The sequence below is a fragment of the Bombyx mandarina genome, chromosome 02 (genome assembly GCF_030267445.1).
Source record: "Bombyx mandarina strain Sakado chromosome 02, ASM3026744v2".
In the NCBI taxonomy this organism is placed as follows: domain Eukaryota; kingdom Metazoa; phylum Arthropoda; class Insecta; order Lepidoptera; family Bombycidae; genus Bombyx; species Bombyx mandarina.
In genome coordinates, this window is record NC_143209.1 from 4417539 (window position 1) to 4432538 (window position 15000).

The 15000-nt window shown below is 35.4% G+C and overlaps 1 protein-coding gene across 1 annotated transcript; it reads right to left on the bottom strand.

Annotated features, from left to right (window-relative positions):
• Positions 1-5504: 5504 nt before the first annotated feature.
• On the bottom strand, positions 5505-14473 carry LOC114250255 (uncharacterized). The gene is made up of 4 exons (XM_028184054.2): positions 14232-14473; positions 13541-13752; positions 12119-12262; positions 5505-11421 (listed from the first exon to the last, which is right to left on the bottom strand). The coding sequence occupies exons 1-4, from the start codon at positions 14299-14301 to the stop codon at positions 5632-5634; spliced, it is 6216 nt and encodes a 2071-aa protein (XP_028039855.2). The 5' UTR covers positions 14302-14473; the 3' UTR covers positions 5505-5631.
• Between the last annotated feature and the right edge of the window lie 527 nt (positions 14474-15000).

Genomic DNA, 15000 nt, shown 5'->3' on the forward strand with positions numbered 1-15000 from the left:
AATTTAAACTTGAACTTACCAAAACCTATTAACATAACTTGGTCATGTATTATCTCAAAAATTCTAAATATGTAATATAAATTGGAATGATACTTAAACCTCATTAGATTGTATAACTGATAACGATTTATCTACACTTTGCTTATGATGTCAGAGCTATGTGTGTTATTGCCTAAAGTAAACAAATACTGATTTGTTGTCCTTTGTGACATCACCAATGCAATGCTGACTTCTCATTTAGTGGGATAGGGGTATGATCACGGATATTGGATCACATTCTGGAAGGTGCATTTCAGCCTGTATAGAAGTCAAGCTAAGATGATGTCATAAGCCTATTCTAAATAAATACTATTAAACCGAGACCCTGAACAAAGATTGTCAAAGTTTTTTTTTTTTTTTCGGGCCGAGGTCCGAACCTTTTACGAGGTCCCCGCGCCTAGGGGGGCGCGCGGCGTATGTGAGACTCAACGATCTGCAGGTATTGAGAGCAGACCGCGGGCCCACCCACTAAACGACTCCCCTGCACTCTTACACTCTCCGTCCGGGGTCAAAACATGGTCAGAATAGGGGATGTCTAACTCAGACTTGGTTCAACCCAAACAGTGGAATACTGTAATCAGGTTCACTAACCACATGATCAGAAAAGCAATAAAATGAACTAATAGAATAACTGGAAATGGGCATAACTACCTAAGAATCACCATACTGAGAATTGTCACAACTACTAGTCTCAGAACAATATGTTTTATTCTATCAAGTGACAAACTCATAATAGATTCAAATCACTTAGCACCAAACGCTTCTTAAAAAATCACCATCAGTAAATAAAAATCATTTATTTTTTTCTTGTAGGCAGACTAACATGGCTCACCTGATGGTGAGTAGTTGCCATCTCCCATAGACGTCAGCAATGCCGGGGCAGAGCCAAGTTGCTGTCTATAAATTTTCACATGAACTTCAAAGTAGTTTACAAAACTTACTAGTGGCTTAAGCTGATAAATGATCAGTTTAGAAAGTGTTTCCTCAAATGAATTTTATATTGGGGTTGTGAGTGCAGGAAGGTGTCGATAAACTCACCTTACAATTTTATTTCAACTTAACTATTGTAATTACAATATACTTATTGAATGTCAAAACATGTTAGTTTTAAGTGAGATTGTCATGTGAGAAACCACAAAACAAATCTCTCTAGCTATCTATAAAATTCTCTTCGCAAGAAGGAAAATTAAATAGCCTGGTTAAAATTAAAAATGAGTCTTTAACAAAACCAAGAATGGTAGTTCACAATTGATAAATGTCATTCAAACATGCTGATATTTCACTAACTGTAAATGTAGCACAAAAAGAGACATCAAGCAGCTTCCAGTGTCCCTGAGCTTTGGATAAGAAAAAATATATTTTTATATTTAATAGCATGTACATTCTCTTAGTAGTAAGGGGAGATCTGAATGCTACCTTCACCAGCCCAATTGTCGACCCCACCTGCATGCACTGGATGGCAGCGGCGACCAACAGGTTGCCGTGGTACTCCCTGCTAGAAGACCAACGGGGCAATGGCTACCGAGCAATGGCGGTATAACCATACACACCCATCAGGACAAAATATCTGGAAGAGGCGTCAGAAACCTTGGGGATCAAATACACCTTAAAATGCTGGCACAGAAGGCAACGGGAAACCACTACACTAATTTCCCACGAGAGTCATGAGCCGGTCATATCCGATTGATGCATGACCACAACCACTCTGTCAAGAGCTGTACAAATAGGAAGAAGAACATTCTCTTAAATTACAACTTTTACTTCTGATAATCATAGCTGTGAAAATGTTGAATATTAACATCATACTGATAAATAATGAAGTATGTACTTAATGTAGTTAAGTTCAGTAGAATTGGTTTCAAAAAACTAAAATGGTAACAGATTAGGTCTCAAAGTTGGAATGGAAAATTGCTGTATGGCAAATATAGGTCAAACATTAAATGTCTGTCTAGACTCACTGCTATAGGCAAAAAGAATATTATAATAAATTGAGTACAAGTACTACTAAATTGATTCTGGTCAAATAGGGTACTATCAGAAAAGAGAAAGTCTGCAAAGTTTGAGTGGCTTTCATTTTTTATATTTAAAACATTGTTAGTTCACTGTTAAAAAAAAAACAAATTTAGTGGTGAGTTACTGACTGACATCCTGATATATTACATTTTCTGTTATTACAAGTTTTTAGTTATTCTATTCTCAAACTGTATTTGGTTCTAATGTATTCCAGGTGACTATGTGACCATTTTAAGGATTGAAACTGCTTATACTAATTGATCTAAATATTTTGTGTGGATTGGGACCTCTAGAAGTAGACAATTCTGTTTGAAAGCGATTTTTGTAAAAACGAAAACCAACCTTCTGCCTCTCGTGCCGCGATACAGAAAGATCAGAAAATCTCAAATTGAATCCAACACTATTCATGTTGTTATCTTACAGAACCGTCAGTAATGCGTTTCATATTGTCAAATTATCCTCCACACAAGGCAGTAGGCAGTGCGTCAGTACGTGATGTCATTTGAGACAATTGGGCCAAATTGTAATTTTTTTGCACAAGTCTGAAGCTACAAACACATTTAACTTGCTTCTCCCCGTTCCACTTGTTATTTATAGAACATTTCACGGAACTAACGGATTAACAGCTCTACGAATGCATTCGGCATAATACAATCATTTGAGCTGCATATCAATGAACAAAAAAGACTTTTTGCAACCGTCTCTACAATGCATCAATCATTACTCGTACTATCTTTATGAAAGCGCCTAAAAATTCAAACAATGTTCTTTATGAAGTTAAATATGTATAAATCATCGTACATCTGCCACATTGATATAATAAATGCGTTTGATGAATAAATACCTGTAAATTTTGCATTACCATTTGGATCCGACCTTTAGAAACAATAACTTCCTTCCACAAATCAACACATTACACCCATAATTTGCAAGCCAACAATGTATATTAATGTATATAATAGAGAAACAGCAACACAATAAACAATCACGTATAATTTTTACACGGAAAAATAGTCCCACCGTTTTCAAAATCACTTGAAAAATTCAGTGATACGCGCATGTCCGACGAAAATTTACATCACGTGACCTGTCATGGCGTCGTGGTGACTTTTTTTTGGACTTGGCAAAAGAATCGAAAAGTTTATATTTTCCTTTCTATATTTTTTCTTTGTTGTACGTAGTAACGTATTAAACTTTTAAAAGATAATTCATAATAAAAAAACATTATACTGTTAAATCCACGCTAGTAACACTTTAACACCAAAACTAATCATGCACAAATCTTGTTATTTTTTCGGGTTCGCAATATTTTCTTTATTTTTTTTATTTGTGCTTTCGCAGATAAAAAAAACCAGCAATAAATTCAAGATGTTTTAATAATATCATAAGATTGTGACTTTTGACGAGAACACGAAAAGTGGTTTGATTTTTTTATTAATTGATTTATATATTTATTTCACACCTCATACACATTATCTTACATTGGCTGACTTAATGCCTAAAGCATTTTCTGCCTGTGGATCAAAGGCGATGCTGAAAGGAACGTAGTAATTTCGTAGTAATTGATTAAATATTTAAAGGAGAATAGATACTACATAATATATTAAGCTATTTTAATCCCATTTAAAGCTAATTTAGTTTTTCTGCAGGCTTAGATGTAACAATGGTGGTTTATTAAGTACTTAGCATCTGTGAAAGTAGATAAATTTGGGAAAACGGAAAAAAGCGCTGGATGTGGTATTTAAGGTCCTTCCAAAAATTCCACTGAACTTTCAATAAATAGCTACCATTTCACGGAGATTTTATTTCATCTTATCTCGTTTCTTTTAAATTCACCCTAATTGATTACAATTTAAAATAAATCAACTTCACTGATAATTTCATATAGATTTTATATAATTTTCCGCGCCATATTATATCCATGCTTAAAACAGAATAGGTATGTAAACATAAGGCTGTATGGCAAAATACTTTCATATTTCCTGTTGGAAAAACAGAACATACACTACACTAACACATATACATAAATATTGACACACTCGATACACAGGTGAATGAAGTTAGCCCCTCAAAAAAATTTTTTTTTCCTATTTTATACTTATTTTCTATTAATTCGTTTGTTCATCATTTGTTCATGATTGTTCACTGTTAATAATTGTTTGTTCTGCATTTATTTATTTAAAAAAAATATTTAAAAATATACCTACAAGTTAGCCCCTCTAATGCAATTTTTAATATTTTTTCATCCTTAATGACTCGTAAATATTCATTTTCGATTGTTCTTATACAAAACACGTTTGTTCTCTTTCGAAATTACTCGTTTTTTGTTTAATTTACTATTTTTATTAGTTGAATAAATGTATACAAAATATGTGTACTGCGCATGCGTCAACTATAATGCCTAAACTTTATACGCGGTTTTAATCGTGAAAAAAAAAACAAATATAAATCCTGAAGGAGCAATTAATTGGTATACAGTTTAATTAAAAAAATTAAAAATTAATAAATGAAATAATGTGCATTGGCGTTAAGTTAGACCAAATACATTTTTTCCATCCTCTTACCTATCGTATTAAAATGTTATTTTACTAATGTTAGGAATATAATTTCGACTGTGTAAAAAAGTTATTATAATGTATACCTATATTATCTCTTGAAAGATAAATAATGAATATATTTACTTATTTGTTTATATTACCTATGTGAACTCCCTATCTTTTTTATACCTTCATAACGATAAGTAGGAGGATGGAAAAAATGTATTTGGTCTAACTTAACGCCAATGCACATTATTTCATTTATTTATTTTTTAATTTTTTTAATTAAACAGAATACCAATTAAATGCTCCTACGGGATTTATATTTGTTTTTTTTTTCACGATTAAAACCGCGTACAAAGTTTAGGCATTATAGTTGACGCATGCGCAGTACACATATTTTGCATACATTTATTCAAATAATAAAAATAGTAAATTAAACAAAAAACGAGTAATTTTGAAAGAGAACAAACGTGTTTTATATAAGAACAATCGAAAATGAATATTTACGAGTCATTAAGGATGAAAAAATATAAAAAATTGCATTAGAGGGGCTAACTTGTAGGTATATTTTTAAATTTTTTTTTTAAATAAATAAATGCAGAACAAACAATTATTAACAGTGAACAATCATGAACAAATGATGAACAAACGAATTAATAGAAAATAAGTATAAAAAAGGGAAAATAAAATTTTTTGAGGGGCTAACTTCATTCACCTTCGATACACATTGATACACTACATAGATACACTTAATATGAGACTTACATACTAGATGGTGCTGCTAAAATCAAAAAATCAAACTAACAATCGAATTTAAACGATACTTCTTTAAAAATGGACGATTTTATTTTAAATTATTTAGGTGCTCATAAAGTAAAGAAGTAATTTATTCGTGTTTGCGTATTAGTTATAAGAAGATAAAAAATATGCTAACGTTCTTTTTCTTTTTATTTAAAAAAATCATGTTGAAATGCAACACATTTCGTTATTATTCTGGTGTAGTAGCTAACTGTAGTAACTTGGTAATTAATTAAACTTCCTAGAAAAATAAAATACCAGTTAATGGCATTCGGCATCTCGTTCTCAGCCAAGGTCTACAATCATCAAAATCGTCACAGAATAATTTTCTAAGGTAACGTGGCCGGTTATTATTTCGTAACTTTCTTCTGACGCACAAACAAACACTTTCTTCATCTGTGCTTTCTGGTGAAAAACGTGTTTTTTTCATTTGTACATTTTGTTTTTTTGGTGCTACGCCTTTTACTGGAACAGACTGTAACTCGTTCGTTCCAACATCAGGAAACTTAGCTTTGAATTCTGCAAAGTAGTCTCTGAAAGGTGGTAGTCTTTGTACGTCAGTTTCTAAAATAGTTTCTGGATCAGGTCCACTAGATGGCAATGCTCGAGCAGAGTTTATTTTTTCCGTATTAATATTAACTGCAGACTTATTGCTTAATTGACGATTATCTTTTGTGGAAGACATGATAACTCTAGCCTCGAAACCAGGAAAGGACGTTATAGTACCCTGCAAACTCCTGGGATTAATGCCCTCAATATTATATGAACTTTGAGGAGTCTTCCGTGAAGAGCTCCAAGTATCGTCATCACGAATTTGTCTTGGTTTGTGTGACGTGATGCTAGGGTTTAGTGACTCTGGTTTCCTATGCCAGTTATAAGCAATTGATTGATTTGTCGATTGCATTCGATTTCTCATAGATTGGTCCTCTACATCTCTCAGGGGCACTATTTTTTTCATTCGACCCGTTAACTTATTTATAAATTTATTTACAAGTGCTGGATTCACTTCTTTACTTAGTTTTTGTAGGCAACTATTTATTTCACTTCTTATTTTACTGTCATTGGCCTCGTTAAAACCATTTCTTTGTAGATCAAGTAATTTATTTGTGAGTGTAATTTTCAGATGATTTTTTAGTTTTGCTTTCTCAGAGCCGTTTTCGGAGTCTTTCTCGGAGACTGCAAGCTCATTGAAGAAATCGTTCACATCGCTTTTCAATACGATTTCTCTGAGTTCTTCAAACACAACAGCCTGGCTAGGAACCGGTACTTTTGCAAGTTCGCTTATTAATTGATTTCTAACCATAAGCGGATCCAAATGTTGAATGTTCCCTTTAGTATCCAAGTTCGTGAAATATCGTACTACTGCCTCATACAACTTCGTTTTAAACTCTTGTTTATCTTGTATTTCTGTACCTTGGTAATGGTAATAAAGCAAAAAATCATTAATAATTTCTTCAACTAGAGTATTAAAATCGCAAGCTTCACCCTGGGTAAGATTTTTCGGCTCTTCAAGTACAGATTTAACTGTATCTTTTAAACTTTGCTTGTAATCATAACGAGCCTTTTCTTCTGCGATGAAACATTTTGTGTTTATAATGTTTTCTTTTAAAACACGTTTTCTATCTTCTTTACTTTGTTGTAATTCGTAAGATTGCGGCAGTGCTGATAGAATTTTGTCTAATTCTTCATCAAGTAACACGTTATAAAGATAATCATTGGCAAATATTTTCGCATCACAATTTAGTTCACTCACTTTCATTATGATCTTCAAGAATACATATTGTTTGATTCCATTCGCTACTTCTATTTCCTGTGGCGTTGCACAAGGCAGGGGCAGATCATTGCACCATTTATTTACTATTTCAATAATAAGATCTACAGGACTTTTTTTTAACTGATTATCGATGTTTACATGAGGCGAATCAGTGGTTGGAGTTGAACCAGTCTCTATTTTATTATCTAGACCTGTGCTGCTAGAACTGCTCTTTGTTTTGCTTTTACTTTTGCTCTTACCCTTAGAATCTTTACGACGATCTTTGCTCGTACTTTTTCTACGATCTGTATTAGATTTTAGAGCAACGCATAATTTATCAACTTGATCGTCAATGTTGTTGTTTGGCAATAAAGGCAGTTTTTTCAGTAATTTATTAATCTCTCGTCGTATCTTATCATCCGGTTTCTGTTCGATTCTTTCTATTTCACATATTCGTTTTGCCAACGTGGATAATAATTTGTCCCACTGCAACAGCACGATTACATCGTCTGTACTTTTTATAGGTAAACTTTCGAACCAAGCGTCAATTTCACACCTCAATTTCACTTCCTCGAGTAGTTCGATCACAGATGTCTCGTTAGGTATCGGCACTTTAAATAAGGAACTGTATAATTCGTTGTAAATTTGTTCTTTACTCAATGGTAAAGCGTTCTTATTCCGAGCGCTCTGAAAATATTTATCTATTGCCTTTTTAAGACGTTGTTCGTATTTTTCCTTAAGATCGTCGTTACTGTGATCGAAATTCTCCAAAATAAACATTTCTACTAAGCGAATCTTATATATTTCGAAACCTGGATCATAGGCTTGCTTAGGTAAAGGATTGGGGATTGATGCATCTAGTGCCTCCTGTAGAGATTGTTTATAAATATCACCGGCAATTTTTTCTTTGATGGCATTTGTTAAATCAATCACATTATTGATCAAAGTTGATTTAAGTTTATTGATATTCTTTGGTAATTCAGATATGTCTTGTAAATGGCAATCAACTGTATTAGTTAACATTTCTTTGTACAGAAAGTCGTTATTAAAAACTTTTGGATCATTGTTTAAGTCTCCAATTTTTTTAAACAACATATTTACGAATTTATCTTTATCTGGTTTATTTATTTCGTCATTTTCTGATTTTATTGACAGGCCATTTGCAAATTTATTTAATTCTTCTAGCAAAAACTTCCCCGGATCCTTTTGATATTGTTTGTTTTTTGGACAAGACGTTTTACATTTCACTGGAGTTGAGTTCTTCTGTTTTATACTTGAAAGATTCAGCAAAGATGATCTAGAATTTCTTTGTTTACTCGACTTTTCTATTCTATTTATTAATTGTTGCATGACGACTGGGATAATTATTGATTCCTGATTTTTATCCATAGGTAGTCTTTCAATCCATTTCTTGACATACTCCGCAAAGTCTGTATCGGCTCGAGTAGCGTCTGCTGTCCTATCTTTTCTAACATAATGATCATATATCTTTTCAGATAACTCAGATATCATAATAGCTCTGTTTTCTTCCTCAGAATCATTGGTAATTGGGAGCAAAGGAAGGTTTTGAAGCCAATCTGTTATTTCTTCTATATAATCGAGTTCATATTCAAATCTCTTTATCGTTTCATGACCGGGCTCGGCAACTTCATGTAAATGATTATAAACTTGAGTTTTACTCAAAGCTTCGGGATTACTTGTTCCATTTATAATTCTTTTGGCTTCCTCTAATAATCGAATAGTCCATACTTCAATTTTCAAAGGGTCATCTTCATCTACAGCATACCTTTGGATAAACTCACTAATAATATCATCAAGATTAATTGGGTCAGGGGGTAGCGCAGTAGTTTTACTTTGATTTTTGTTCCTAAATTCAGCTATACTCGATAAAAGCGCTTTTATCTCCCATCTCATGGCATATTGTTGCGGTTCCGGTATAGCCAGGAGACGTATGTAAGTATCAATTATATCAGCTAAGTATTTATCGTAATTCATCGCATCAGGGTTCATTTTTCGTTCTTCTTCAATATCAACTATGTACGATACAACATTGGTTATAAATTCAATTCGATGATTGTTCCCTCGACACCTGTATGAAGAATGTAACGGAAGAGTGTTCAACCAATCTGAAACAATGCGCATGTAATCGAGTTCGGTGAAAAACTTTTCCGGTAAAAAATCAACCGTGGGTTTTGATTTCGACAAGTTATCATACAGTTCTTTCCTAGTAGGAGCACTTAATTTTATTAACTCTCTTTTTAGTAAATAGCCAAGAGCTCCTCGTAGTTGTTGATCACTAGTATTGCAGTAATGCTCAACAAATTTCGTAACAAATTCCTGCATGGTTGTATTAGGGTCAACATACTCTACACTCGGTTGTTCTAAGTTAGAGGCTAATTTCTTTAACTTAAACGTTCTTTGGGCTTCTTCAGTCTGTATTCTATCTTGAATATTCTTTTCTAGATCTTCTTGTAGAGGCATGTTCTTGACACGATCTTTCAAACTTTCAACCAATTCCTGTTTGTTTGCCTTTTCGTCATCACCTATTACATTAACCAACCATTTTTCTACTTCCTCTTGTATTTCTTTCTCTGGTCGCTTATCAACAAGCAGTTTATGAATAGTTTCAGCTAAATCATGAATCATTTTATTACGTACAGTTCTGTCCTTAAATGTGTATATATCATCAGGTTGTTCGTTCACCCAAATTGAAATTTCGTCTTCTATGTGGAGACCACCGGCTGGTATGTAGTCAGGTTTCATCAAATTGCCTCTTTCAATGTATTTCAGATTTTCCATGACTTGCCGGTTACCGTGATGTGGTTTAGTTAAATCTGGTGTAGGCAATTTTATAATTTTGTTGTATAACTCATCAATTTTATCCAAACTTTCTTCCGCAGTTTCATAAATAGAAAATTTTTGAACCCATTTTATCATAGCACTTTTAAGATATAGTTCCAATTCGTTTTTAGGATATATTTGTTCCGCCTTTATTTCATCTACCAAACATCCAGTCAAATCTTTAATCATTGTGTCTTTAAAGAGTTTTTCCTCTCTGTTATTGAATTTTTTCGGTAGGGTGTCCATCCATTCTGTGACCAGCTCCACAACTAAGTCATAATACTCAGTTTCTTCTTTATTCATTTTTGGTATGTCTTTCTTTTTTCTTTTTTTCTTTGGTGTTGAAGTTGTGGGATATTCCAAAGCGGTAGGAGAAATCTTCTCTTTAGATGTATAAACTGTAACGATTCCCGATAGCTGAGGATTGAAAGAACTATGTTTGAATTCGCAGCTGATGTCATCGATTTTTAATGTAACGTTATCCAGTAGAAAGTCAGCTAAACCCTCCTCTTTTGTACGAGATAAATCTACGTAGCTGTGAAGAGCATTACATATGTCTTTTTTAACTGATTTGACGTCAGCCTTGCGAGATATAGCATTGACAATAAGTTTTGAAATGACGTCGGCTATTTCAACTTTAGGTAATTGAAAACCAATTTTGTATAAAACAATTTGTATCTCTTTTGAAAGAGATCTTTCTAGATCAATATCAAAATCTATTTCATTTTTAGTAGACTTAGAAAGTGAATTTACCGCTGAAACTTTACATTTCTTATCTGGAATGTTCATTTCGCTTATAATCCCATCGGTATTCATAGAAACGGATGGATTGTAAGGTATTTGACCATATGTTATATCTTCATTAATACTGACCACATCTTTATCCATAGTTTCATTATTTACATTAGAGTCTCTATTCAAAGTTAGAATTTTGTCTTTGAGATCATGAAATATATTAGTTTTGGATAAATCAGGATTAACACCACACGGAGGTGGTTGGTTATTCAGTTTATTTAAATATTTAAAAATTTCTGATTTCAATTTATGTTCATAATTAGGATCGTTTACTTCATTTATATCTCGATAAATGGTTTCGACAAAAGAATTCAAACTACTCTCTTGTTCTTCCCTGTTAAGTTTAGAAATAGCACCCGAATCGGGATTTAATTTTAATTCACTAATAAATTTTGCTATCTCCGTTTGCAATTTATCTTTGTATGAGTATGAGGTTGTAGCGTATTCAATTGTTAAATTACTTGGCTCTTTTAATTCCACACAATCTTCAACTAGATTCGTATTGTGTGCATGACTTTTATCGACAATGTATTCTTCATTTGAAACATCGACTGTTGGAATTGATCGGGATGTATGAGTCCCGAGGCGGGCATCTGATTTTTTCACAAATGATACGTTAGGTTTTATTGATGTTACGCTTATCTGAAATTAAATTTCTAATTCAAACTGACTTATTAATTATATATTCGCACAGCATATTTTCTTGACCGACATACGAGAGAGTGAAAGCGAGCTACTACTGTTGTGGTACGGTTCGGAAGGATACATTTAGTCAAGATCCCACGGTATAGTTGACGTGGTCACTAATGAAATCAAGCACCGGTCATCGTTCTCGCCGAACCCGTCGCTTGCGACGATGGGCTCGACGAGTAAATTAACCCACAGACACAGTCCACTGAGTTTCTCCTACCAGTTCTGTGAAGCTAGTATAACCGTATATAACGTGTCGATATTGAAGCAACTGGGCATCAAAATCAGACTGTCTACTGTATGTCTGAAGCGGATCCTCGAATATTTTGGTTACATTGCGAGGAAAGACGGCGATAACCTAGAAAAACTTATGATCACAGGGAAAGTTGAAGGCAACAGATCTAGAGGCCGCAGCCCGACTCGTTGGTCCGATCAGATCCGCACCGCTTTGGACAGTACAGTGTACAGCGCGCTGCATGACGCCGTGGATAGGGGAAAGTGGAAAAACATCTTAAGATTGAAGCTCATGGGTGATGGTGGTCACGACCCTCAGACATGAGGAACACGATTCGAGGAGGAGTATAACCCCTCGAAGATATTAGAATAGGGGGGAAAAAACGAATGAAAGTTATTAAAGAATGTGAATTACCAAACCATCCAGTGATTTATACTGGTTTTTATTCAAATGTTGCTTTTCCTTGTGAACGAACTTATTACGATCGTGTTTGCAATGTCTCTGCTGATGTTGTTCCAGCCGTTCTTTTGTCGCAGAGCACTGGTTTTGATTACAAGACTGTAACCCAATATGAGCTCACAATTAAACACAATTACGACTATGATTTACTTGCTCCTTGATGGCGTTCATTTCTGTTCTGTATGGGATCTGGTTTATGTGCATCGATGAGTGGACGAGGTCTCGGGTCACCTGGCGCGGCGTTACCTGATTACCGGAATGCCGTCGCCCATTTTGGTTCATGTAGTCCAAATCTCAATTGCCTTGTACGACGGTTGTCCCACCCTTCAAAACAGGGTGTAGGACTACTTTTCGGCAGAAAAGTTTTTTTCATTTCGCAAGACAAAATTTTCGACTCGGATCCATTGTTCAAGTCGTTTGTGAACACGAGATAAGTACGTATTTACTTAGAAAATCCTATACATTCCTACCGGATTAGTACACCGGCATAGTTTGAAGTCGTCGTGGCCTATAGGATAAGGCGTCCAGTGCATTCGTCTGTAGCGATGCCGGTCGGACTCGAACACATTGGTGGCAGGTATCAATTTTTCCAACGAAATACATACTTAACGTTTGCGTAATTACTGGTGGTAGGACATCTTGTGAGTCCGCGCGGGTAGGTACCACAACCCTGCCTATTTCGGCCGTGAAGCATTAATGCGTTTCGGTTTGAAGGGCAGGGCAGCCGTTGTACTGTTAAAAAAGTGAGACATACTCATGTCTCAAGGTGGGTTGCGGCATTATTATTATTTTTTGTTTAGATGTGTGGACGATCTCACAGCCCACCTGGTGTTAAGTGGTTACTGGAGCACATAGACATCTACAACGTAAATGCGTCACCCACCTTGAGATATAAGTTCTAAGATCTCAGTATAGTTACAACGGCTGCTCTACCCTTCAGACCGAAACGCATTACTGCTTCACGGCAGAAATAGGCAGGGCGGTGGTAGCTACCCGCGCGGACTCACAAGAGGTCCTACCACCAGTAAAAAGCATTTACATTTTAGTTGTCTATGGGCTCCGGTAACCACTTATCACCAGAAGTAATAAAAAATAGTCGTGACGCTCGATAGAAGTGCATCGGGCGAACTGTCTGCACCACCACGTCCGACAGTCAGCGGCTTCCGACTGACGAGATGTCGGTGAGGTGAACACGGGCTCAATTTGCATGGAATGGGATCGTTTTCGCACGTTTGCCGCTAGGGGCGCTGTTCCAACTGCATACAAAATTGGGCTAACTTTTACGCTATCGAGAACGTTAAGAAACTCGCACTAAGCACACTGATTAATAAGCATTCCCATTGTGTTCGATAAAACCTGTCAGTGCGGGAAACTTACGTAGTAACTTTTTATTTTGTCTTTAAAGCTCCTCATATTGTTAAAATATCTGACGTTGATTGTTTGGTTCACTCCCGCGTCGTCCGCGTCCTTTTTCGACCAATAGCTGCATATGATGTGTCGGTCTCTACGCGTCTGTCCTCGAGCGATGCTGGATTGTAGTTTTATGGGTATCCTCGAGGCTTTCGCTTGTGAATCTCGTGTTGCCGCAGCTGGAAATATAATCATTATAAAGCATAATATTATTGGGTCGCTTTTGATTTTGTAAGTAGTGTCCTATCCCAATTCACGGAAGTGCACAATTTTTTTTTTTTTTTTATATTGCCCTTGTAGGCAGACGAGCATACGGCCCACCTGATGGTGAGTGGTTACCGTCGCCCATGGACTTCAGCAATGCCAGGGGCAGAGCCAAGCCGCTGCCTACCGCTTAATACTCTCCACAAGCCTCTTTTAAAGAAGGACATGTCATAGCGCTCAGGAAACACCGTGGAGGGAAGCTCATTCCATAGCCGGATGGTACGTGGAAAAAATGGTTCCCAGGTGCGCTGTGAGGACGTGGATGCGTAAAAATATAATGATTACGAGTGAAAAATAAAAATATACCTATTAAATATCCGCGATACGGTCATGCTCCTCTTAATTTCCAAGTACATGATTTGAACAGAATACACGGCCTAATAAATCTACTTACAATTAATTGTATTTTTCAGTGTATCTTGTAAAAGTTCATTCACCGTTTCTGTGGCGGCCATTTTGATCATTGATGTTTTGTATTATTTCATGTGTGGCTAGCTATTAATTATCGACATCATAAATATTGTTTACTTTAAATTTAGATTAATCAATTTAAATACATAAAGGTTTAGGGTTTCGTTGCGTCCATTTTCAATTTTTATTTTGACATTTCTTCAACATCTGTCAATAATATTCTCTAGTGAAAAGTTCTCAAAACAATGTTAAAACCATAACAGCTGGACGACAAAATGGTTTTTTCTCCTACCTACGCCGAAAGTTCGGTTTTCCTCCCGCTGTACAGGGAAGAAAGTCTAACTTTTTTTCTCTGGGTACAAGTACCAATTAAAAAACAGTTAGGTACATTGTTTTTTTATGAGTACGGGGGGAGCTCTGACCCCCGCTACCCCCGGCCAGGGCTCGCCCCTGAACCCCGGCTCGGTACTCCACGAACTTTCGGCCTGGTAGGAAAAAAAATAGTATGTGCACCGCGGGAGAAAAGTTGGACATTTCCTCCCGCGTGTTTGCCACGCGGCAATTTTACACACAGGAGGAAATGTCCAACTTTTCTCCCTTGGTGCACAATATACTATGGTTGTCGGACAGACAGAATGAAAAGTTACTCGACTCTGTTCAATTGTTTCAAATATGTATAATTTTTTATGTTTTCGCAAAATAAATTCTGATAACGTAACTTATTTCAAACCAAACAAAACCCACAATTAATT